Raw genomic sequence first — 26,851 nt, forward strand, 5'->3', positions numbered from 1 at the left:
ATGTGATAAATATTCATCTAGGTACACTTGGGTGTCTGCATTACTAATTATCGGAAGTGCTACTGGGAATGTGGATATGAAACTTATTTGTATGGTGTGCAATCATCAAGTGATGTTAATCATACCGAATATGGGTAGCTGAAAGTAAAATGTCAAAAGGAAGAATCCCAGCACTGTTCAATGTATCAGGAAACACCTCTTCTCTGCTAGTCAGGTGAGATCAGGAGAGTCAGGCATCCCTTCTGTGATGCCAAATTCTGTGCTGAAGAGGAGGGGAAAGGGAGAACTGAGAAGTATTCCTCTGAGTAAATCTACAACTCCACTAAGAAACTTTTAGGGATATTCAGCTGAAAAAAAAGATTGAAGACCAGTGTTAAAAGATGGTTGTATGTATAGCAAAAATGAAAGTTATGTGAAGAGAAGCGATGCTGAAGACAGCAGCTGATACAAGAAAAAGGGAGAAAGAAAACTCTACCATTTTTCAATTGGAGAAACTGTTTCAGTTGTGCATTGTATAATGAGTTTAGATAGGCACTAATAACATGGTTTTGATTTTTTTTCATGCATTGCATGAGGTCCGAATCTCTGACCTGATTCACCTGAAAGCTCTGGAAAATATCCCATCAGTAATGGTACATCTGTGGAGTTTTAAATTAATTCACAACTACACGATTCTGGCTTTTCTGTTTTTTTGTTAATAGGGATACTGAGTACTACTCAAATTGAATTTGCCATGGCTGGGTATCTAAGCCTATTAGAGTTTCTTCTTTTGTAAGGAAATCCAGAATCAATTCCATCTTCATTTTCTGTGGTATGCTTTCAACATGATTTTGTCTCCCTGTCTCAGAAAGTGGAGGGTTGTGATAAAGGATTATACTCTTTATTGTTAGTATAAATATAATTGTGTTTTTCTCTTCCAAAAATAATACAAAAGGTCTGTGCCTGTGGGATGCAGATGTGCATGAGACATGTAAGAGCCTAGCCAGTATGAGATGTTACATGCCTTCCACTTCTTTTATCATTGGCATTCCCTAGACTCTGTTTAAAACTTAGTTGTGAAAGCAATTTAAATCCATCTAGATTGTGTGTATGAAAAAGTTTAAGCACATCAAATGATAACACATCTTTTTCCCCCCTCCTTTTTTAAATCTTCTTACTACAATGGCTTCTCCCTTCTCTTATTACCCAGCATCTTCAAGACTGCAAGCCATCTGTTTTTTTGCTGTGATGTCTGTATCAAGTTAGCAATAAACTTAGGTCTTAGGCCCCAAGTGGAACTGACAGGAAGAGTAGCAAAACAAATCCATAACACATTATAAAGCTATAATCAGATTGCTTTCAATTCAACATGCCTGTTAAATTATTGTGTTTCTGTAGCTGGAGAGTATGAGTGAAGAAATAGTCGATATTTCCTCAGTGTTGATGTATGCTAATCAAAGTTACAGTATTGTTACTGGTGGAGTCTGGCTTTACCAATACCACTTTAATTTACCAGTATGATTACATAAATAATTGCAAAATGAAAGTAAATCAGGCAATTAAAAGAAAAACACCACCACAACAAACTGTAACAGTTATAATTGTGACGAAGGTAAAGTTCTAGAAGTGTGGTAATATGCTCTTTAGGACCAGTTGTAGTGCTGCAAAGTAATTACTGAATAGAAAGAGGTTGCGAAGGGAAAAGTCTTGAATTCGTATTGTTGATAAAACGCATATGTAAGGAAATTACCAGTTATGTTATTTCCCTGCTATAGTGCCTTTTATTATTGATACTAGCTCCGTATTGGACATGAATCTCAGTAGCTATTTATTGCATAATTGCAAGAAAAACATGCATCAAGGTGGTGTTATTATTTTAGACATTATTTATTATTCTGAGCATACGATTCAGCAGCAGTACTGTGATCAGAACTAGTCATCATTCAGTATTTTATTACCGTTAACCTCTGACTTCCTTTGCAGGCCACACAAATGCTCATCCCCTATTTGGTGAAAATAGGACATCCTAAGCATCATTCTCCCACATAATACTAAAATTCTTTTAGCAGTCTCAGCCAAGTTTTAAAAAGAAGTCAAAGTGTCATGGTTTTTGAAATCATGATCCAAACTGGCACAGCTGTTTGTGTGTCAGTTGTCACTGTGGGATAGTTTTTACAAATCATGTTATTAATGAGTTTGTTAAGAAATTTATCCCATTATTATCATGGACATATTGAAAGTCAAGCCTATCTGTTATTAATTTTCTTAATTATGGTCAGAAAGATGGAATTAGCCCTAGTCCCATGAATCAGGGGTGCAGCAGAAAAAGAAGTCTCTATAGTGTTGAGCTGTTCGTAGGCAGGTATAATTTAAACTGGAAATTCTTACAAGAAGTGGGATTGATTTTGATGTTCTATGGGGAATTCAGTATCAGTATATGGGGAGAATCCTTCAAAGGAATGTTTATGTTTCAAAGAGACTATCACTTCATGGGGTCAGTATTCATATATTCCACCACCATTTCTTGGTTTCTCATATTTACTAATAAAGTGGTCAAGAAATAAAGATTCATGAGATGGGCTATAGAAAGTTAATTAAGTTAAAGGAGTGTGATGGCATTTTCATTTCCTTGATGAATAAATTTGTGTATTTGATATTTGATTTTGCTGGTATTTGGGCTGTGGCAGATTTAGAAAGATGATACTGTATCTCAGAAGCAATCTGTAGAATAGAGGTTTCAATGTATGAGTATTTCTGGGCTTTCAGAAATAAAGTCTTGTTGATTATGGTGCATTTATGAAATTAGTCAAATTGCATGGTTGGCCTAAATATGTGCAATCATGAAATGTAATTAACACATGGTTTTCAGAAATGTAATTCTGAAGTTCTGATGTGTTGAAACATTCCACAAGCCTCTGTTTGACCTCATAGAAAAGAGGAAACAAAAAAACCCTAAACAGTTGAATGAGTGGTAGATGATTTACCTTTTTTTCCATTTTGTTTCAAAATAGGGATTCTTTCTCCTTTAGTCACATTGCTATCTGTAAAATTTGGAATTTTTCTTTTTTTCTTGTAAAGTGAGAGCTAGATCTTCATTCTAAATAAAGCTTTATGGAGACGAGCGTTCTCTACTAAATCAGAGCTGTCTTGTCAAGCTTTGCTGTTTCATTTTGGATTTATTTACTTTTTCCTTTTTAGTTTGAGGGCAAGCCTAGCAAAGCAGAGGACCCGTGCCCCCACTGTAGTCAGGCAGCTTCTTCCCTTTCAGCAAATCCTTCTTGTGTGTCCCAGTCCACATTTCCAATATATAAGAGCTGCTTGCATAATTCACAATATTGAAATGGACAAACTTCTCTATATATTCAGTTGCTGTCTGCTTTCAGCACTGATTTATGTTAATGACGTGTGTTAAGCAGTTCTGTGTATTTTGTAGTACAGGACACACATCTTCCTGCCAAAACCTGAGACTAGCAGAACCACCTCATCAGGTCTTGATGTACAAGAAGATACAGGTTTTGGTCATGTAACCTCCATCAGGTTAGCTTTACAGTTTAAAAGCTTGTTTAGTACTTGTTAAAATGCAAGCTAAGGTAGTCAAAAATCTATTGTCTGGATCCATATTGGTTTAGGCAATAGATGCCAAAATCTTTAAAAAGTCTGTTTCCTGTGAGCATTTGCCAACTGTACAGAAGGAAATATGAAGCACCTGTCTTACATGTGAGCAAAAGTGAGTCTGTCCGTAATTTTCACACATTCCCCTTCCTCAGTCTTCTCTCAAAATATTCTGTGTAGGTCTTTCCAGTTCGTATGAATGATGCCCCTATTCCCTTAAAGCCGTTGGTGGTACTTCTGCTCGATTACATCAGCTATGAAGGGATGAACTGGCCAACTGTGGCAAGAGTTTCTTGACTTGCTAACAGTCAGTCATTAACTCCAAGTAATCTCAGAGCAGCGAAAGCTTCTTATAGATTTGTTACCCTTACCCCCACCACACTGCCCTTCTAGCTTTATTCAACACAGGGTTGAAATCTTGAATTTTAACTGAACCCAAGGGGGAAATGAGATGTAGACATAATGATTTTCATTGCTAATTTTATGAAGACTTCAAGGGCAAGTGCTGAAGGATCATGCTAAAACACCAACTTAATTATGTGTTCTTTAGAAAGACCTGTACTCTATTTTTACTATTTCCAAAATACTACAGTACAATATCAGCTAGAGAAACCTTCACACCAAGGTATTTGCATGCCAGTGACAGGACTATATATGTAACACTTTTATGGTTTGCACATAAAAATATCAGGTGAAAACTGTAGTTCCAATTTTAAAAGATTTGAAGGCTTAATGTAGTTCTGAGTCTCTGTTCATACAAGCTGAACAAGTTACTACTCATCTATGTTTGGCAATATTATGATTTTATTATTAGTCAGATATCACAGCATTTGGCTGCTTTCCAATTGATTTGGATGTCATGTTCTCCTTCAGTGTTAATTAGGTGCAAGCTCTGAGATCTAGAAGATAAGAGTATATGTAATACTTTGGTACGTTTCCTCTAAAATGCTTTTTATGTGATTTATTAGCTACACAGAGATTCTAACCAGAAATATGAAATAGTTCTAACTTCTAAAGTACTGGAATTTTAGGTCTCTGAATGCTTTTTCTTCATGAGCTGCCTGTGTTTAGAACTCAAAAATTAATTTATCTATCCATCTGATAATATATATATTTGAATTATATTTGCATAAAAATAAAACATCCTGTTCAGCTCATAAAAAAAAAAAAAAAGTATCTTTTTTTGTCACTCTCTCAGCATAAGAGATCTGTTGGGATAAACCAGAGACATCACGCTAGATCAGAGCCGGACTGGCCAAGCCCCTTGTCTCTCTCTCTCTCTCTCCATCCTAAGTAGCTTAAGGAAGAGGTTTAATCAAGGAGAAAGCCTACATTAAATTTATCGTTTTATTCCCTGAAAACACATCCTGATTTTATCTCACATGGCAGCTTCAGTATCCCCACTGTGCCAGTCCAGGACAATTAACTAGTCTAGTGATAACCCTGGTAGAAGCGATCATGGATAATGGTGGAAAAAAACCACATCAAAGTCTAGTTTTAAACTGAAAACGTTATCTGTTCATGCCCTTGATTCTCACTCCTATTAAATTTAGAATGATCTAATGCATTCTGAAAAACCTTCCTTATGTTGGTATAGCTTGCACCTGTAAAATAATACTTATCAGTGTAATGGCAGTAACAATATGGTTTAGAACATTTTCTATGTTGCAAGGGGAAAATCACGTAATTAAAACAGTTGAAACAGGATAAAAGTTGTGCACTGACGACATCAAAGATTTCTCTAACGCGGAATGGCCCATGCCAAATTTTGCAGATGCCATGATGCGATTACATTGTAAAAGAAAATTATGGAGAAAAACAGAATTTCCAAGACAGTGGAAATACCCCAACGTGCTTATCTCTCCAGCACTATATTATTAGTAGTAGTAGTAAAAGCAGTTTATGTTAGAACACCTTAAAGCTTAGAAACCATGTTCATTCCTAGTCAGGATCCAGGAGAACAAAGTATAATTGCTTTTCTTTACAGCTGAGGCTCAGACTGAGGTGAATAGGATTTAAGACCCTCCCCTAACTTTCACATTTTCTATTTACTAATTTAGGTGATTGCCTCAACATGTTGATTGTTGGCCGTAAAGGGAGTAGGCTGCAGTGGGAGTGCAAAATGACAGTGAATATGCTTTTTGCCTTATGCTCTGAACGTAGGTTTTGAGCCACCAAGGGCAGCCAGGAAACATGCTTCAGAAGGGACGGGGTCCTGCAGACATGTAGCTTTCATCATGTGGCCTGTGACCCCCATTTGTAGGTGTCTAATGCTGCCTGTGCCTCACAGAAAATGCTGAGTTGTCTTAGTGCCACAGGCTCGGCTGTGGCTGCGGGGCATTGCCTCCATGGATCCAGCCTCAGGTATTGCGTGTAACAGGCAGAAAGTGCCTATCTGCAATTGTATCTGAGAAGTTTGCTGTGTCTGTCAGCTTTCTGATGCCCTTATCCCCCTAACAGCATGGTGAGTGCCTCTGAGCTGAAGCAGTGAGGGCAGCTTTGAATAAATTTTGATAAAGACTGTGGAGGAGTAGGTTACTTCATCTGCTGAGCTGTCCCCCTGCATCTGGCAGCTGATTGCCTGATAAAACTGGGAGCGCAGTGGCAATTTGTTGAAGTCAAGTGTTGCAAGGCTTTTAGGAAATGCAAGGAAACAGATTTCAAAATCCACCAATTAAAAGAAGTCTGATTTCTTGGGCTCTGAAGAGAGTTATGGCCCGAGATTGCTTGTTTTGCACCTCCATTAAATTCTGATTTCTCTACCTGACAAAGCACATTCAGCTCATCTTAATTTCAATGTGGCTGAAAGTCATCAAATAGCTTAGGAAGTAAGTTTAGTAGAATTTTGGGGAATTTGATAGAAAAATGGAACCACACAGAGCCTAAAACATATTACGATCTGTTTCTATCCTGTAACTCCGGTCTCTCAAGAACAACGCCTGGCAGTTTCTTCTATATCCATGACTCCTATACCTGTTACTGCTATGATGCAGGAAAATCTTGCTTCTTATTTAAACCTCCGATAGGTAATTTTCTATTTTACTGTCTCTTTTGTACCTAGACAACATATGTGATGCTTAGTAAGGACCATGGAAGTGGTGCCTTCCTTTGTTCAGAAGCCAAACAGAAGCAATGGAAATATTTATTTACAAGTCTATTATTTCCCTCACTATTTTTCTTTTACTTTGCCACTTCTCTTGAGAGTTCATTTGGAACCTAACAGTTCTGTTTTTTGAACAAGATCTTCTGCACATGAAAAGCACTGAGCACCCCTCTACTCCTTTTAGACCCAAAGATAGTATGAAAAGCATATCTGATTTTTAGTGCGAAGTATGCAAAATTACCCCCTCTTGATGGTGTTAGCTGAAATAAATTAATAAAAAAATACTTTGATTGGCATTTGGATTGGGCAGACTGGCAACTACTGAAGAATTTATGGTTTTGCCTTGGTGATAATTTTACTAGCATTAAAAAGTTGTGAATGAGCATGAATAAAGTGCAAAAGGAATATGTAAAACAGACCATCCAACTGCTCACCCTTTGCAGGGGCTATAGTGGGTATCCGCAGTCTTCACACATCATTTGCATTTATCACTTATACAATGGGACAGCTTTGTTTTTGCACTGGGATGGATATTTATGGATTTTCATGCCTCTCATAATGTTGATTTACCTTTTACTGTGGCTTCCAAGCTTTTCCTACATAAAATCAGTAGCAAAAGCTAAGTCTATATCAGTGTTTCTCTACCTCTTCTACTTTTATTTTGTTAGATGATGAACTGATTTTTTTTGTCTCAGATTTATTTTATTTTGAAAAGTGACATTTATGGGTAGGCGAGTATCAAAGTTACAGAAGTTAGAGGGAAAACTTTTCCCAGACGTAAAACAAGCAGGAAAGTAAAACATTTAGGAGGGAACATGTAGAGGAATCTACAAAACTTAGTCTAAATTCTTGAATTTTATGGAAGTGTAACTGCTATCCTTTTAAATGCTCACATTGTTGTTGTTGTTGTAGGAACTTTATCAGAGATATAAACGGATATTCTATGTTGTTCAAAACATTTTAAAAAATTACTATTCTTAGGCTTTCAATTATGATTACTAAATCAAAGCTCCACTCACTTATTATCTTTTTTGGGTTTTGGGTTTTTTTGTCAAACAGGTGTGTTTTATGAAGTTGTTCCAAGCTTCTCTGGAGTGGAGGAAGATGTGCGAGTGGATTCACATGTAAGCAGCCACAGGTGGAGAAGGCACTCAGAGTCTCTCAAATCAGTTGACACCAACAGAGCCAGTATGGGGCAGGATTCTTCTGAGCCAGGGGGTTTCACGGATCTGCTGCTTGAAGAAGGACATGACAACACCACCCAGATTGAGGTAGAAATTAATTCCATCTATTTTTGTTTAATTAAGTTTGTTATTTTTGGTTCAGGGTAAGTAAAAGTGTTTTGGTGTACTCAGAAATTGATAGGGGAAGAGAACCTCATGGTCTTTGGTTTTGTGACCCTGTCAGCACATGGAAGCCAGCTTTTTCTTCTGTCCTGAGGTTGGATCCTGTCCTTTCTGACTTCTGATGTCTCTTGAAAGTGTCTGTCTCTCTGCTGGAAGACAGTTATGGGAAGTCCCATGTTGTAGTGGTTCTCGCTGGAGAACTGGAAAATAAAGTGGTATTAAAATAAACTTGATTTATTTCTTAGAAGTTGGGGTAAACACCTTAGCTTGTGAGATTTTGCCCGGTCTTCATGGCGAGTGATATCCAGACATGAAGCGGGAAAGGTCCTAGAGAAATGAGAAACTGGAAAAAAACATCAGGTTTGTCACTTTACCTATGTTATTTGATTGTTGATCTTCCAGAGAAGAATAACATGGATCAAATCCATCTGCATGAAGTCTTGGGACATTTTCCCTCTGTTCTACAGTTTCATTCAGTCTCTGATTCTTGTTTAAAAAACTTTAACTGCCAGATTGCCCTCATATGGACATAATATAAATCTAAGTGAGTACCAGTTATGTCTTTAAAGCTGCTTTCAGTTTCAAGTCGTGTAGGGAGAGCAGAAGTTAAACATAATGTTATGTTTTGATTGATTAGTGCAAAATGTCTCCCCCTATGATGATTTCTGGAATTATGCTATTTTATTTTAGTTACATAAACATACTGGCTGAAATGATTATGTCTTTATATGCAGATAGGTGTTAGTACAATAATTATTGTATCTTTACTGTTTATTTTTTTTAAGTATTAGGTTTGGGATTTTCTTATTAATATAATCTACATACTCCTTTTCAATAAAATATAGCTTGGAATAAGCTACACTTGAGACTTTCTGTCTCTATATTCTGTTTCCAAAGCAACAGTGCTATGTACTTTTCAGTTCTGAGGAGCTTGCTCTGACAGACAAAACAGCTTTCAGATTTTGGGTTGTTATATTACATAATAACAAAAACAAAGCAATATAAAACCCATCTTTAGAGACAATGGTGTCTCTACAGCATGAGTCAAAAACCAGTAATGTTTTCTGAGGTGTGTTTTGTCTTTGTTTTTTAAGCTTCTCAGTTTGCACAGTACTAATTATGTTTCCTCTTGCATAAACATGGAAGTCACTAGTTGGTAAATTATATTTTTGAATTGCATGTTGATTTTATGGTTTGGTTTTTGCCCCCTGTAATCCCCATCTGTTCATACTTATAGCAATTCACTCGGGCACAACGTAGGTCAATCCTGCTTCTAATTATTTCAGCAGGTAAAGTAGAAGATGGCTCAGGTACAGGAAACTTCATGTAGCTGATCTTTCCATTGCTTACCTGTAGATCCCAAAGCAGTGTCTCTGTTCAGTTGAGTTCCAAACTCCTATGAAGCAAAACGGGTTAGAGCTCCCCGTCTAACACTCATGTAACACAATATTCAGAAAAAAAAAAATAAAAATGCTTGCAATGGACATATATAGTATTTTTCCAGGGCCATCTTTCCCGACAGATTAATGGCCTTACAGTGTCCTAACCTCAAAAGTACATCACCCTTTCTGAGTTTTTTAAATTCAGGTTTTGTGTTCTGTCACAGCCTGCTCTTTTCCTAAGGTCTTTCCCAGCACAATAAGATAACTGAGCTGTGGTTTTACACATTATCAGATTCCGTGGTAAATCCCTTCTACAACATGCAGGCATTTTACAAAAAAATACCTTGATGCCTGGCTTTATAGAGGAGGTAAAGTGTACAACAGTGGAAGAATCCATATGTCGCAAAGTCTTCCGCAGCCTGGGAGCTTATCAGTAGTGCTGGAGAGCATATTGATTTTTTTAAACCCTTCTTTGTGTGTTGCAGTTCTTGTTGAAGAAAATCTAGAGAATGAGTACTACCTGCCACTCATATTTAATGACATTACAGAATTACAACATTCCTCCATCACAGATACTGTTTCTCTCTAAAATATTTCATAGGCTTGTCATGCAAGTACGGAAGACTTCTTTTGTAGGAAGGTTGACAATGATGAACATATCTTTAATAATGATGAGTTTACTTTCTATCCAGCTTTAAAAGAAAAACAAAACCAAACAAACCCCACTCCCCACCCTCCCAAAAAAAAACTCCAACCAAGGACAAAAGGGAAGGCAGCATGCAGAAATTTCTGCACATTGTTTAAAAATAAATCTAAATATTCTCTGTGTTATCAAATCTATACAGTCATAATGTGGAAAACAATGAAATCAACCTGTTTGGAGCATAGCTTAGTTCTACTGGCTTTCCTTGATATTTTAAGGTGATGAGATTTATTTTTTTTATGTTTTTCCATTGGAGTTTTTGGGAATTGTTCTGTATCTTCACAGATGCACTGTGCTGGGTCTCCCATAAGCCCTACAGAGGCTGTTTAACATCAGCTTGAGTGGCACATGAAATTCAGGCCTTCAGGAACAGCTTTAGAAAGTGCATTGTAGATCTATTTATCATACCTTTTCAATAGCCAGGATGGACCTGCTCCTATGTGTAGGAAAGGTGATAATGGTCAGATTCTCTTTAGAGATGCTCTATCTTGTCTAAGAGCCAGAGCAGTGCAGCCACTAGGGACCCCAGGACGTTTGCTGTCTCTTTTCACATCTGTGCACTGTGATTCAGGGCAGAACTCGTGCAAAGTGAATTATATATTCAGGTATTTTTTTTTTAATAAAGATGTTCTCTGGAAGTGGAACCGCATTGCAGAGACTACTGAAAGAAGTGGCTGTAGCAATTTGATGTGCAGAACCTTCAGAAACAGGCAGGGCCTTTGGAAGGAGAGGACAAGACCTCCAGCAACACAATGGGACTTGGAAGATAGGAATTTTGTGGTCCACCAGTGCAGTGTTGTGGTAGCACAAATGTGCAAACCTGGAGATGCCAAGAGAAAGGCAAAGAACAGGAAGAACGGGTTTCTGCTGCAAGCCAGATTTTCTAGGCATGTAGCATTTGTGGAGTTTCTGGAGAGCTGATAGCAAGCTGGAGGTTATAGGGTAAAATCAATGTATAATAAATGCTTATCATAAACAGCAAAATAGTATGACAATCTTGAAAATATTCCTCTTTCCCCCTAGTTTCATAGAATTATTACAATGTGCCAATTAGGGACTAGAATATTGTAAATTCAAAAAGAGTTCCAAGGATGGAGGTTGGTCCCATTTGCTTTATTTGCTACTGGTGCTTTAGAGCCCAAATAAAGAAGAGGGACAATACCTAAGTCTCTGCGGCCATGCTCCATAAAAGGTTTTTTAAGGTTTCTTTTCACCTACATAACATAGCCAGAGAGAGAGCAAGCACTAAAGTGGGACAGGTGTAAAAAGGGTGAGAGAGATCTCATTTGTACAGATGGGCACAAATGTTAGAGAAATCCCCAAAGCAGATAGTCTTGGGATGGGTGGAAAAATAGGTTGTCAGCAGTCCAAATCAACTGCAAAGGTCAACCCCAAAAAGACAGTAGAAGCAGTGCAACTGAGGTGGCTTCTTGGCTTCACGGCAAATGAGAGCATCAGGCAGTCTCCCTTTGAAGACAGGATATCCATGGCTAAGGCATCTTTCTTCCAAAGGGTCACAAAGCCAAATGTGAAAGTCTTCTACCTGGAATAACTTTGGGACTGTCAGAAGCTGACATGTTTCCCAGTAAGCCGGAGGAGAATTTTTTTATTTTTTTATTTTATTTTTTTTTAGTTTGGAAGCATCAGAACTGCATCCTATATGCACTACATGGTGCTCAGGACTGGCCAGTGCAAACACAGCCTCCCTGTTCCTGTGGGTGCTAGGGTAAGAGGGGAAACATATACCACACTGTAGTTACAGGGACCTCAGAGATGGGGATTATTGCGGGGCATATTTGAGAAATCAGGTGGGACGTTAAAAAATTAAGTGTAATTTCTATCAACAGTTCTTTCTAGAGAGTTTGTTTCTTAGATTTCTGGGATTTCACAATCTTATAATTTCCAGTATCGCTTTCCAGTTTTTGTTTTGGTTTGGTGTTTTCCTCCCATTTTTCTTAGGACTCTTCTCTCTGGTCTTGGGGGTTAGGGTTGTTTTTTTCTTTGTTGAATAATCTACCACTTTTATTTATTGTACTCAGGATGTTAAGTGCCTTTTATTTAGAATAAATAGAGCCTAGGAAATGCAATGTATAGGGTGGAATTTGTTGCTGCAAACACTGTAAGACCTTGAAAAAGCAGTGAGAGTGAAAATATGTCTTAATGAATATGTCTAGATTTTCATGCCGTCTTTCAAGCAAGGAGAAAAATAGAACAAATATACTACCTTTCTTCACATACTCTTAAAAACGAAAGTATGCTCTATAATGACTTACTGTTATTAAGTAAATGAGTATTAATACTGTACAATAAACTCAGATTCATGGTTGTGGTATGACCAACCATTCTATTAACCCCTGTAGTGATAAAGGTGGGGAGCAGAGGTTCTTGTTGCCTGTTGCTTTTTTGCATTTACTGGAAAAGGAACTAATCCCTGAAATGTGTCTAGTATGGATGTTGGGTCCCCAGTTTTCACCACTAAGATATCCACAAATGCACTCCTGTTTTGCCACAGTGCTTGCTAATGTAGGCATGGCCACTGAGCACTGAAAGAGGCTTTATAATGCATTAATATATAATTGTGCCTTGTGCAAATGTAGCAGAATAATTTTTCCATAGTTTAAAAAGTGCGTAATTTTTCAAGTGATATCCTGTGGTTATGGCACACATGTGATTCTCCTTCTGTATTTATAATTTTTGTCTCTTTATCCCAGATTTCCTGTAAAGCTGTTCCAGCTATAGGCTTTATAGAAGATTTCTAGGCAAGTTGCTTGGTCCTTTGCTTCACCGTTCTCAGTCCCTGATCCTTGTGATTGTACTGTTCACTGGGGGTTAAACAACACTGAAAAGTAAAATATGGAGAGATTGAAATGGAGCAGGTTCTAATATATAGCGTGTGTTGGCATTAGCAGAAGATGACAAACTTTGCAAAATAACTTTGGAACTTATGAATTACTTTCAGATTTGTTGCCACTGTATAGAGATGATACATCAAAACAATAGTCTTTCACAAACTTCAAATATCAAGAAGAAATCCAGCAATAAAATAAGATTAAATCATAGCCAGGCTTGAGCTGAGTGCAGCCATGCTAACACTAAGGTTTTATTGCTTTACACCATGAAAAGAGTAAATCTATTTTTTAAAGATATAAAGTCTTAGAAAAATGAGTGAGTGCAACTGTAAGACAGAAGAAGTTCGGTAAGAAATGGCATGCTGAGTGTGCTATGTTGAATCAAACTTGACTGTATCTTAACTTCTTCCACCTCTTCCAACATAGCCACAATTTTCTGTGTTCACAAGTACTATTTCAGTGCAAAACATTTTTTTTCTTCAGTGGTGAAACAGTTCATTTATTCCTGTGGATGTCACTGATAGATATCTCCTGCTGTGTATTGCTTTTAACTAAAATATAATTGCTAACTAAAGACACCCTTCTTTCTTTTTCTTTCCTTTAGTTTTTCTAGATGTTGTCTGAAATGTAAATTTTAGCAATCCCTGTAGCGTAGACCTGAAAAGTGTCTTGCCCCTATCAGAACAACACTGGTGGATTTCCTACTGGCAACAATCTTTTGCTGAATTTTGCATTTTCTCCTGGAGTTTCTGCCTAGAAGAAGTCTTCTCCCTTATCAGTCCCAGTCACTCATTGAAGTGAAGATGTCTGATTCTGACTGACAAAAACAACAGAAGGGATTGAGTTTTACAGCTCTTGGGATTTGAGAGAAATTACTCTCAGCTACTGACAGCAGTGTCAGCATGCCTACTGCTGTGTTCTTACTGCAAGCCTGAGCAAGGAAAAAAATAATGGTTAAGATTAAATTCCACTCAGCTGGACAAATAATAAGGCAGTCCTGCAATTACTGCTCTAACGCACTGTATTAAAAGTAGAAAAACTTACCCATGCATAACTGAAGCCTGAAAACTAAACAATATCATAGTGGTGTTGTGAGCTGTCAGTTTGGCCAAGCCTTCCTCTGTTCTGCACACACACACCCAATACTTTAATGCGGGTTTCATCTGTAGGACTTGGAAATAAGCAGCAGTGTTACTAGTGCTGTATTCTGAAATCATGGTCCCTCCAAGTTACTGAGAAGAATGTTCTACATTTGAGAAAAAATCCTTATTATCAAATAGTTTAATGAGTATTTCTGTTCTCTTTCCTCATTCCAAGCTATGGAGAGACACGCTTTACTTCTAAAGTCTGTTTCCTGATGAGCCATCTTTCACAGGCTTTAATTACCTGTGTAGAGTAGCTTGCCAGTTTAGCTTTTGAATTTGTAGTTTGAATATTTTGCTGAAATACTGTTTGTATCTTCCTTTCCTTTTTGGTGATCCTCAACAACGCAAGAGTGAACTTCACGGACATTGATATACTTATTCTGTGTAATAAAATTGGGGATACTATTGATCTCTCCATCAGGACAGAATTATTTTTTAGTGAATAGTCACATTTTAATGTGGATTGTAAAGTACCAAAGTAATGCATATTCAGTACAAAGGTTTAACCACAATATAGGTTTTTTTTTTTTTATTTTAAATTTGACATGTCAGTGGGGAGGAATGAAGCTTTGCAGAGCAAAGGTTTGTCGATGGACTTGGCTGATTCTTTAGAGAGCAAAAGAGCAATAGTTCTGCCCTGAAGTCTGTGTTTTCAAAAAGCCATGTGAAAAAAAACAAACTCAAAACTAAAAAAAAAAACAACCAAAACACAAACCCCCCAAAAGGAATAATCAGTTTTATCTTTGATACGTGAATTGTATTGTTGCTTCATTTGAGGGGCAGATCCTAGTCATATTGTTGAGCTCAAATAACATTGAACCCTTGCCTAAAATAAGGGAAATGGCAAATTTTGTTTTAAGATCATTTTAAGTTCTAAGTGAAGAATTTCACTTTAACTGATCTAATTACATAGCTGCAGCTTACCTGACCTACTTGCAACTTTTGTTATGATACAGATTTTGCATTCATTCTTATTTTTAATTTTAGGGAAGTAGAGTTGTTTCTGTTTGCATTTAATAATTACTATATCATGTGATATTTGGTGTACTTAAAGGACTCATTCAAGAGAGGGAGGGGAAATTTGGTCTTCTGTAGGCTTGCAAATATTTTTCTCAATCTTAGGTTAACCTTTGGTCATCTAGTATAGCCCTGGTATCTCCAGGGCTAAAACTACTGTGACTAAAAAATTGTGGGTTTACAGTTGAAGGTGATATTACATCAGGCTTTCTGCCATTTCAGACCCATCTTATGTTGCCTTAGACCATTTCACATTCAGCTGTATCTAAAACAGTTGTCTCGCTGATTTTAAGCCAGTATAACTTAAGCCCAGAAGTCTCTTTTCGGGTGGGTTCTTTTCAGGGCTCTGATGTTTCTGTAATGTCCTAGAGGATCAAACAAATAGGCCATATGATTCCTTCTCTACTGAACATCGTTGAACTGTGAAACCTTTGGAGTTCATTGACGCTGAATGTTGCAGGTGCCAAAATTTACAAAACCAGACAAGTTCATGGAATAGAAATTTGTCAAGGAGTATTAAACAGAACGGAAGGTTCTGAAGAGCAGATCACTGGCACGGCAAAATCAGGGAATTGCCAGTTTGCCCTGGGTTCTTTACTCTTCCTGGGCATCATTCTTAGTTCTGGGGACCAGACTAATAATGTTTGGCATGATTGCATCTGTTCTTGTGCTCTCAGTGGTATCCACTCACTAAATTAGGTTAAACACCACTGTACTATTTTCATGGTTAGAAGCTTGAACGTTACAACAGAGATTTAGGGTATACTGGAGGAACAGTCTTGGGATATGCTGGAGTTGCACTGACACCATCGTGGATGTATCTTTTAGCTTTTCTGTGTAGCAGAATATTTAGATGTCATATTTTTGTTGTAAGAGCACTAAAATTTGCTGTTAAATGATACAGTAATTGAGGACTAAGATGTATAGGATTTTCTTGCATAGGTTTTAAAAAGCCTTTATTATGCTGTTTTCAAAAAAGGTTGTTATTGCTATTTTTAAACTGTTTTGTTCACAGTTTTTAAGAGTTTATTTTAGAAAATTACCTTGTTATTTGGAGATGATGGAGATGGAGAATGTCATTTATGTTCAGAAAAATCAAGTCTCCTTTTTTCAAACTGAGTCAAGGGGAAAAAAAACGTTCCTTACTTCTTCGTGTGATGTTATGAAAGTATTTGAACTTTCTCAAAAAGCAAGCTACTTCAGATGACATCCTAAGTCAAATCAAAATTTCTGTAAATTATTACTAAATCCAGTATTTAACTGATTATTTTTAATAAGTCAGGAAGACCCAGAAAGTGAATTAATCTGTAAGCAGCACAGATCACATCCTAGTCCTGTACTTCTATTGAATCACACCAAACAGTGTCACCTGCAACTACAATTAGAATCTTGGACAATCATTCATCTACTCACTTTCTTTCAGCTTGTCCAGCTGAGTTTTCCACCAGCGATGTCATGCTTTCTAGCTGGCCAGCAGACTGATCTATCACTGTCTTGTTTTCTTTCAGGCTTTTGGTTGCAAAATGGTAAACTAGACAAAAGCCTCATATATTCTTCTATATTGAATTTCTTAATTGCTTACTTAAATCAAGGTCATCTTGACACTTGCACTAGGCCTGCTACAGTCTTCAGCTGGACTGAATTCATTGCCAGCTCTGCAGTGAGCCTGTCAACGTTTCCATGATTGCTAATCTAAACTCAAGGGGTGACGGTTTTGCTAATAACTCGGGTATAGCTGAAAAAGGCTAGAGGTGAGATTAATTCTCTATTTCCTTTAAACTTAAGGGGTGGAAGGCAGGGAAGGAAAGAATTTAAAAAAAAAAAAAAAAAGTTTCTCCACTCCTAAGTGAGGGAATTCACAGTTCTCCATGGTAATCCTGAGTTCATTTCCACATGCTTGGCTATGTTGGCACACAAGGCATTTAATTTAACGTGCTGATAATGATGAATTTCTGTAGCAAGGAAGGAGACAGGGGATTCAGAATTTAATGGAATCTGCCTTTGAATTTTCTTGATAATAATATTTTATGTTTCCATATCCCTCTTCATCTCCAGGTTCCTAAAGCACATTGCAATTATTCCACAAAGCTGAACTCATGACTGAAAAGAGCTATGAGCAGTATCAACAACAGACCCTGTACTTTCTTTCTGAATTATTTGTCATACATTCCTTAGCCCTTTTTTTGCAGAAGTTCACTGAAAATAGATTAAGTTTGTGAAAGCTGAATACTAGTGTGGCAGTGAAGGCTGGGAGGTTGGGAAGGTCTCCTTTGCAGTCATTTCCTTTCTGGCTCTCCTCACCATGTTCACCTGGAGACTCGTATTGATTTGGTCATGCAAAAAGCAGAGGATGATGTTAGTTTCAACCCGTGCAGAACAGCCCTAGTTAATTTAACAGCATGCAGCAAGTTGTGTATAGCTGGTTGGAGCAGGGTGTGAGGGTGAATATATTACTGAGTTGTTAGTGCAGAGGAATTTGGGTAGGTAAGTAGAAAGTTGTTACGCTAAGCCACATAATTCCAGTTTGGATAACAGCAGTCCTTAGGAATAGGTTTTCAAAGCCATAGGAATTCTGCTGACATTGATGGATTACTCTGTGCCACTCTGAAAATCTTTCATGTTTTTGTAATATGTGAGAGTCGATTATCCCTTATCCCAAAACTGTAACAACTTGTCATGTAAGCAGATGGGTACATCATTTCAGATTTGGTCAGACACTTCCTTTGACTGTGTGTAAATTTAGTAATTATAACTTGAGAGCTTTAAGCATTTATCAGAGAGACAATGGCCTGTCTTCATTGTGATTACGTGAATTATGCAAACTTTTCAAAGAGAATAATAAATGGGGCCAAAGCTCAAAATTCATATCAAGAGGGGGATCAGAGTTAAGAGAGTTCCATTTTTAAAATGTGCATTTGTCCTTCCAAAAATTCCAGCTTAATGCTGTCAACTGCTGAAGAAAATGGTGATGAAACACTCTTAATGTCAGAAGTATTTCAGACACAGTACAGAAATTGATAAGTAATGAAAATAACAGGGGGGTTTTTTGTTGTCATTCTTCAGTAAAATTGGCATGCGTTCATGTATAGCATGTCTAGCTTTCCACAGACCATCGTTAATAAAGCAGTATGTTTATTTCTAGAACACAAATGGAGATTTTGGAGAGTTTGCAACAAATTGCAGTGTGAATAACAAGAAGAATAAAACCAAACAAACAAAAACCAAAAACTAAAACCCAGCAAACATTCACATATTCACCAGACTTTTTAGTGGCACAATATTTAACAGAAGTAGAGAGATGTGACAAGGTTACTAGAGTTTTGCTTCGTGCTTTTGTGTCAAGCTGCATGACTTTTCACAAATTACTATTAAAATTTTTTAAATAAATGAAAGCGTGACTCTAAGAATACTCTTTCTGTAGCCTTAGCAACAGAAGTAGGAAAGGGGAGAAAATGCAGATGGAAATTCTGTCTGTCTGATCTCATATAGGTGGAACAGTAAAATATCATGAGGGATAAAATGCCATGATCTCTTGAAGGTATTCCCTTTTTGCTCCAGTACAGACAGCAAAGTAAGCCGCTTTCTCAGGTTCTTCCTGCCTCAGGCAAAGTGTGAATGCCTCTTTCCTGGTGTGTGAGAAGAAAAGTGCCTTACGGTGCTAAAATAGGCATAATCTGGCTCCAAAGTGCTAGGCTGTTTAGCTGTCCACAGGAGTGGGCCAACAGTGTGGCTGCTATGCATCAGCAGGCTGGTGGGTGCTCCTTTAGGGGGTATAACTGACTGGCTGGCACAGGGGTTTATGGCAAGTTTGGTGGGGACATTTGGAACACCTCCCTTCAGCAGTTATAAGCAAAGGCACCAAATGTCCCTATGTCTAGAAAACAAACCCCGAATGCTTACAGGTGAACAACTGATGACTATATAGTTGACAGCAACTTATTTCTGAGAATTTCCATTTTGTTAAAAAAGTAATTCATGTGCTATACAGCTGGACTACAGTTATAGTAATGTAAGTGACAAAAGGGGTTATTTTTTTTTTAAATAAAAATGGAGATAGAACATTTGATGCTATCAGTTAGTCATTAGCAGTGCATGAAATGTTGATTTTTCCTATATTAGTATTATCTTCATGACACATCAGGCATATTACTCCACCTCAGAAATCAAGGTAATTTCTCAAATACATTGCAGAGGTTTTGTTTCTTACATAAAGATTCATTTAAGGGTAGTACGCATCTATATATTGCACTAATGATGTATGTGAATTTATATAAAATACTAGGCTACTGTGATTGCTATGAAAGGCTGGAGTCTGTATGAGTGATTTGCCTTTTTAGTTAATATTGAAATCAAAGGTGAAATTCAGCCTTTCAATTTGGATACCTAAATATAGGTGCATGTGTGGGGTAGATGAGGTATGTGCAAGTCATTGTATGTGAGGTAGTGTCCTGTCATAGGTGGTGGAAATTTAATGTGAAATTCAGTTGCCTAATTGTAGGTGTCTGGCATCGTTTTGGGCACTTGGTTATACTGAATGGTCCGTTGCTCCTCCTTTAAAATAGGAGTCTGCTATAGGTCCTGGATCGTATCTGCAAGTCTTGAATGGTCCTGGGTTCCTCCTGTGCTTAGGCAATTACATCTCATCCATGGTCAGTATAGGCAGCGCAGTCAAGGTGCGCATTGTTTGCTCTAAAGCGGCCCTGAAAGCTTCCTGAGCTGGCAGACCTTCGTTGACAGCATTTACTAGGTCTGTGGTTCTGATAATGAGTGCTTAGAACCCTGCTCAGCTAACTATTTGATTATCTAAATCTGAAGTGAAAATGATGGGGTTTTTTGTTTTTATTTTTTTAATTAACAGATACACCAACAAATTATATCAGTGTCAGGCAAAATAAAACGGCCCAATTCTGGTCAGAGTTAAAATGCAGAGGTTTAGGCATAAGTAAAATCTCATGTCTTCATCTTTCACTGTTTTTCAGTGCTTAGGAGGGGTTATATGTGTTTGCCATCACTATTTTTGCTTTAAATTGTGAAAAGACACCTTTCAAGTTGCCTTGTGTTTTATCTTCTACTGTCATGCATTCAGCTGAAAGCAAAACCAGAAAATACAAGTTTATGAAGCTTTTCCACTTTGAATCACTCTACTCTTAAAAAAAACAACATATATGTGGAAATTATACACAAGGAAAAAAATAACATCTATCAAAAAGAAAATAACATGTTTAATTTTGAAATATTTGAGAATATTGAATCAACTGGACACTGGGCTAGTTTGAAGGCAGTAGTGCTTCTCAGAGACAGCAGAGTAAAGATACTTAGCATTTTGACCTTGTCTGAGCAATTGCAAAGTGCTTGGAGTATCCGTTCTGAAAAGAACAGGAGTGCAGATGCTGCAGAAAGCTTGTTTTGAGCCTGATGTTATGCAGAGGGAGTGACTTGGAGGTGCCTGTCTAGTCAATGTGTACATCATCAAGCGTATCAATTAAATACGGTGTCTTACAGTTGTGGCACTTATATTAGAGAGCTCTCGAGGGATTTATTTATTTTTCTGAGCATGACTGCTTAAAGCATTTCTGTGACAAGTCCTTAAGAAATGTGGCTGGTTAGAACAGTTTGTTAAAATTGTACATAGCATTGTTTTCACTATTCTTGTATAGAATATCTTGACTGAACTCCTGTTACAGATGTGTGTGGAAAAATACATCTGAACAAAGCAAAATGTGTACATTTTTTCCAAAAAGCATTAGAAATTGGGACTACAGCTCAACCACTATAATCATTACTATCTTTCTAAGACATGAATGGTAATTTTGAAATTTTGGATACTGATTATTGATTTTGGCCAGTCCTGTGTTTTAGTAACTAAAAATTTAAGTGTGCTGTATGTATGTGAGAGCTAAACTAGAAAGCGCTCTGATTAAATAGACTACCACGTTTGGTTGCTATCTGTTTAAACTGAGCATTCTCTAGAGAAGCAATGATGATGCAGTTTGTCCTTCGATGCTCAGGCTCTGTGATGAGCATTGCTGAACAGCACACAGCTGAACTGTGCAGTGTGGCATTGGCAAAGGCTGGTGCTCAGTGAGGTGAGCATAAGATACCTTTAAAAGCTTCAAATTAGGCTTTATTCCTACAGGTAAAAAGCTACTGCATTAACAAACTCATGTTCCTGACTGTATCGACTTCATATCTGTTGTACGTGTTCTTACAATTGATTGCCCTATAGTTTCAGCTGTGAGCCCTGATAGATCCCTGAGACAGTATTTGCTGCTCAGGAATTGCAGCACACACCAGTGAGTGCGGAGGCAGCTTCCAGCAGTGTCCTACATAAAGCTCTGATCAACTGGAAACTATACTTTCTAATATTAACTTAATTCTCCAGTTCTGTAACAATTTTCATCCTGACTCAAATTTGCCATTTTCTCTCCTCATGTGAGGCCTTGGGGCTGTGGGGTCTTGGTTGTCTGTTTTCCTCTTGTCTCTTTCTATAGAGAAGGGACAAAGAAAGGAAAATGGCTTCTGAATATATACTGAAGGAAGAAATAGGCTACAGAGAATCTAAAATTACCCTAGTACCTGGATTTAAATAAATAAATAAATATAAAATTAAACTGAACTTAGGGGGAGTTAAAAATTGCACGTGTGGCTTTAAGTATGTCAAAGTATATACACTCAGAAATACACTGTCAATTATACTCCTCACAGGAAGTGAGTTTTTAAAAGATAATGACAGAATTATTGTCTTATCTGCAGTCGTGAACCCCTAAGAATGGGGCTGGTAACAGTTACACGGGGTCATAACCACTGATGCTCTGCAGTCTACACCTGGCAGCGTTTCTTTATGTTTACAGTCATTTTTATAGTTTCAGTTTTATGAAGACTTTAGTCATTTTTACATATCTAAAAATGAGAAAATAAATTCTATATGTTTCGTATTTACACCAAAATCAAATTGTTGCTAGATGTTTTCATGGTAATTTTATTGCAATGGTTCCTATTGTTTTCTTTTAGTGGAGAGGATGCTCCAGAGCAGTTAATAAAGGTTTATTTTGAGAATGTCATTTCTCAAACTTCTGCTCCAGCAAATCAGGAACAAAACCGCATAATAAATATTTCCCTACTGTAATTGGGTTTTGAGTGACATGGTGATTTGGCTTTTTTTCCTCTCAAGTAAAGCACTGCAGAGACTTTTGCTCCTTTGAAGCTTGTCTCTTACAACAAGACAGTCCAAGGGGCTTTATAAGACCGTTGTAATGACCCCTAAATAGGCTGACAGTTTTATAGCAGTCCCCACGAGGGGCTTCCTTTCAAAAGTGGCTGCATAGCATGAAAATGCAGTGCCTCCACATTGACTTTTCACAAGGCCAGAAAGACTAAATGGCTTTTTGGATTAATAACGGGTTTATGGCATCCTTCTCTGCCAGACTGTCTGTCAGTCTGTGACTCTCCGTTACAGGTGCTGTCAGGCACTCAGAAAAGTGCGGTTCAAAAACCTGGGAGTTTAAGATGTTGTAGAGCCACGTAAAGCTGTGTGTGTACATAGGAGCAAGAGCTGTGTGTTAAATGCTTTTATTTCATCCCAGTTGATGACATCATTTACTATTTACAGTAACAAACTCCAGGTGCAAATCTGTGAGATTCTGGGCAAAGTGACTTCTGCACTGGTCCTAGTGAAAACCTGAGTCTGAGGACTCTTGCACACAGACAGGCTTTCAGGACTCTGCAGAGCACTCGTGTCCCCTTTTCTTGCAGAAAACAACATGAGATAAAGTTCTTAATCTCAATATGAGATTAAGATAATTTCTTAATTATCTTAATATATTTAATATTCTTATTAAAATAATCTTTAAAATATGGCTATAGAAAAATATACTATTATAAATATATTTTTAAAATATAAAAATAATAATTAAAAATTCTTAATCTTAAAAAAATAATTGTCACACAGAAAAAGGTTTTTCTCTTTTGTTAGACTGGGTTCCCCTCATTCATATAGACATGATATTAGCTGTGCAATAAGGATTTTTCTAAGGCTTGTGTAATTAACAGTGATGTTTGCAGGTTCTGGTGACTGTTGATGTAGAATATGTATGCTATGCCTATGTGTATATATATATACACACGTATTTCCTAACTTCTTCCCACATTAGATATTAAAAAAAAAAAAAGGGAAAAAAACAGCCTACCAACCCCATCCCACCCTCCAAAAGAAACAGATTGTAGCTTTGCCTTTGTGAAAGCAGTGAGGCGGTTTTGTAAACTGTATGGATCTCTTTTAAGGAAACATACAGAACAAAAGCTTTTGTTAAGAAATTGAATAGCAGAGAGGAGGTTATCCTTAATGCAAAGCACTTTATGAAATGAAATAGGTACTTCTAACAATCGAGCTTCCAAAGCAGCAACCGCTATATGTATCCTCTTCAAGACTTTCATGTGGTATGTAGGTAGCTAGTGTGTAGCTTATCTACTGAAATTAGAGCTGTCACGTTTTGAGAGGCCAGTTCAAATTAAGCATTCCTTGGGGTTCTTCAGTTATCAGATCCTATAAAACTGTAAAATTGCATCATAATATTGGTATAATTACAATTGCAGTAGTCTGTTAGAATGCAGTTACATGGCTTTTTTCCCTTTTTTGTGTGTGTGGGTCTTTCCCCATTCTCTCTGACCTTAATCTTCTCATTAGGACCCCGTTTCAGGATAGAAGAGATGAGACAGTATGATAAAAGATCTTCTGCTAATGGCCGTTGGACTGGGGGTGTTCTCCATGTACCCTTGCCACCCTTCCCCCAGTCTCAGTCAGTGCCTGCCTAAAGAAGACTCAAATAAATGAGGAAATTAAATTGCAACACCATGCACACATGCTTCCTGTTCTCTGGTGATGCAGAGTGTGACCGTGTATCTCTCTTGCCCCTTCTCAGTGCCCAAGCACATGCCAGCTGGAAGAAGGTTTCCATCAGCTGCAGTGCAGAGCTAGCTCAAGTCCTGCATGAGCTGTCATTTCTGTTCTCCCCCTTGTGCTGCTTTTAGCTGGTGGATACTAATAATGTTCAAAATCCAAGAGCAATTTTCTAACAAAACCCTGAAACATTTCAGAAGTCAATTTTAGCTGTGTTTCGCTGACAGGATAAGCAGAGAGAGCATAAGAGAGTAACAAGCATTAAGTGAGATTGGGTAAGAGTGCAAATAAGTTTTGAGGAAGCTGGTTTTGTTATATATGTGCAGGGCCATCTTGTTGTCGGCTTATTTTAATAGAAACAGTGTTCTTTTTTCTTCTGCAAAATGTCAGAACTGCTTTTCTTCATTAGGGAAATACTATTAATTGCTGCCTTATTTCCTTCCTCTAAATTTCCCTTGAAGTATTTTATTATTACCTTTGCTTTCTTCCTGAAATGTGATCTATTTTAAAATATATAACTGGCTGTTTTCTCCTTCCAGTGTTTCCACTTCATTCTACAAATTCAGCTTTTAGAATGCATAGTTGTCTGATTAATTTCATAGGCTATTCATCTGTAAATGCTCATATTCAGAGTTAAAGGTGACTTTCTGAATTTAGTATTTGGTGATGAGTTTCAGCACTAATTTTTGCAGTGAATACCAGCAACACTTTCAGATAATTCGAAAATTTCATAAAATTTGGATAATTTGGGCAGTTTATTAATGCATTTTGTTAAAAATCTGATATGAGACCTTCCTTTTATAGTGATAAAATGAGTCACTTATGAAGTCTAACTCTGTATCCTTGATAGCTTCAAAGTTTGTTGTGGTGTCATCTCAATGAAAGTCTGAAAATGCAAGTTCAATAGATAGGATATTTAAAGGGACAACAGTTATTAAATTAAATGAGTCTAATTTTTGTCTGTTGCAGCTGGAAATAACTCATGACACTTAATCACAGATATTTGAAGATAAGGAGCCTTTGTTTGCTTGATTGATTATTTTTCCCCCCCCCCCCCGTCAGTCACAGCACGAACAGTCTCCCAGGACTGGGAGAAGGCAACCAAAACTTAGGCCACCAAAATGTAACTGCCATCTGGCTGGCTGATCAGTATAACAATGGAAAATCATTATTGATTTGCTTTGTGAATGTCTGTCGTCTTTCAACTGCAGAGGAACTAAGAGTTTTCTTATAGCATACGGTTGTGCAACAGAGCTCATTTCTGGATGCCAGTTCCTTTTCTTCTGGCTGAAATTCCTACTTTTTTTTCAGTTACAGCCTTACAGGTAGAGACATAAATAGATACATGTGTGTGTATATATATATATATATGGCAAAACTTCTCATTCAGTACTGTCTGTAGTTTGAATCCAGTTGGATCCAGTATTTAAAAGCAAAATATTCACGCAGTTGGATTCAACAGAGACTCTTATTCTTAACCTAAATCTTGTTTGATAATATCCTGTCTCCAAAACATTTACAGTATCTTTCAGTTTATGCTAAAGAAAAAAATGTAACAGGAAGATAATTAAATCTGAATAGTCCCATGCTTACATATGTGATTGTATCATTGTTGAATCATGATGTCTTATTTCATTGAGAGGGAATTTTATAAATTTTATTGTTTCATGTCTGTTTTGGTACTATTTTCATGTACATCTTTGGCCAGAATCCCAGTTAGTAATATGAAAGCGTTTCAGAGGCATAATGTAGTTGTTACTTTTAAATATCACACATAGTTACTTTATGCTATCTTGATTGCAACAGCTCGCCTCACACATTTGAAGCCTTAATCTGTTACCTGTTAAGGGACAGCAGTTAGTGAGGAAATAAATATGCGGTGTTTGGACTGTATTTGGGAGTATCTGTGTATGTAACACATGGAATGGATGTTCAGTCACTTAATTTGATAAATACTGCACACTGAGAATTTAAAGAAGGCTTAATCCTCCCTTGTGCTGAGCTTTCATGAATAGTGCACGCATTCAGCTTTCCTGAGAAAATTCATTTGCAGTTAGAAAAGTATGGGAATATATTCAAGGTGTCATCAGACAATATCCCTTGTGAAAACTGTGAGAAATTAATTTTCTTTACAACCTGCAATAAAATGGCCACTCAGCACTGAAGACTGCCATGGATTAAAAATAACTTATTTCCCCAAAAAGAAAGAATTATGAGAGAAGTTCTAATAAATACTCTTTTTATACTCACAAAGGTTGCCAACAGTAATCCTTATAGCTGGTGTGAACAATCTGGAAAAATCCTTTGCTTAAAAGCTATACTTCTCAATAGAAGAGAGGTGCTTCCAACTTAAGATATATGCAGTATTTGGATAGAACTGTATATCTAGAGAAGCCGCAGGAAAAAATGTTCATATCCCCAAAATACCTGAAAAAAGGTAAAGAAAAATTGTTCTTGTAGTAGTGATGGGTATGTTGTCTGCTTTCTCTGCATGTTCTTTCATTTGGTAACATGCTTCTATGTCATTAAAAGGAACTGAAAAGTTTGTTTCTTTTCATACTTGTATGTATATATAATTCTAGCTGTATTCAGAATTCTACATTTGTGTCATATACTTATTAAAATTATTTTCATAATTCAGTATCAGTAGTTTGCATGCAAATTCAGTGTAATTTTTGAATTATTTTTCCATCTTCTTATGCATATAGTACCTGTAGGGGTTAGAGTGTATCATGAAACAGGTGCAATCAACCAAAGCCCATAAACAGGTCTGTCAGAATGAAAACTCATAGGCATCTTGATACCAATAAAATGTTTCT

The 26,851-nt window shown here is 37.1% G+C and overlaps 1 protein-coding gene across 1 annotated transcript in view; it reads left to right on the forward strand.

Moving 5' to 3' along the window:
• PLXDC2 (plexin domain containing 2) overlaps positions 1 to 26,851 on the forward strand; it is a 273,509-nt gene that overhangs the window by 115,690 nt on the left and 130,968 nt on the right. The window contains exon 2 of the mRNA XM_040591928.1: positions 7,754 to 7,965. Within this exon, the coding sequence (XP_040447862.1) occupies positions 7,754 to 7,965 (212 nt within the window). The remainder of the gene's footprint in view (positions 1 to 7,753; positions 7,966 to 26,851) is intronic.

The sequence above is a fragment of the Falco naumanni genome, chromosome 4, assembly GCF_017639655.2.
Source record: "Falco naumanni isolate bFalNau1 chromosome 4, bFalNau1.pat, whole genome shotgun sequence".
In the NCBI taxonomy this organism is placed as follows: domain Eukaryota; kingdom Metazoa; phylum Chordata; class Aves; order Falconiformes; family Falconidae; genus Falco; species Falco naumanni.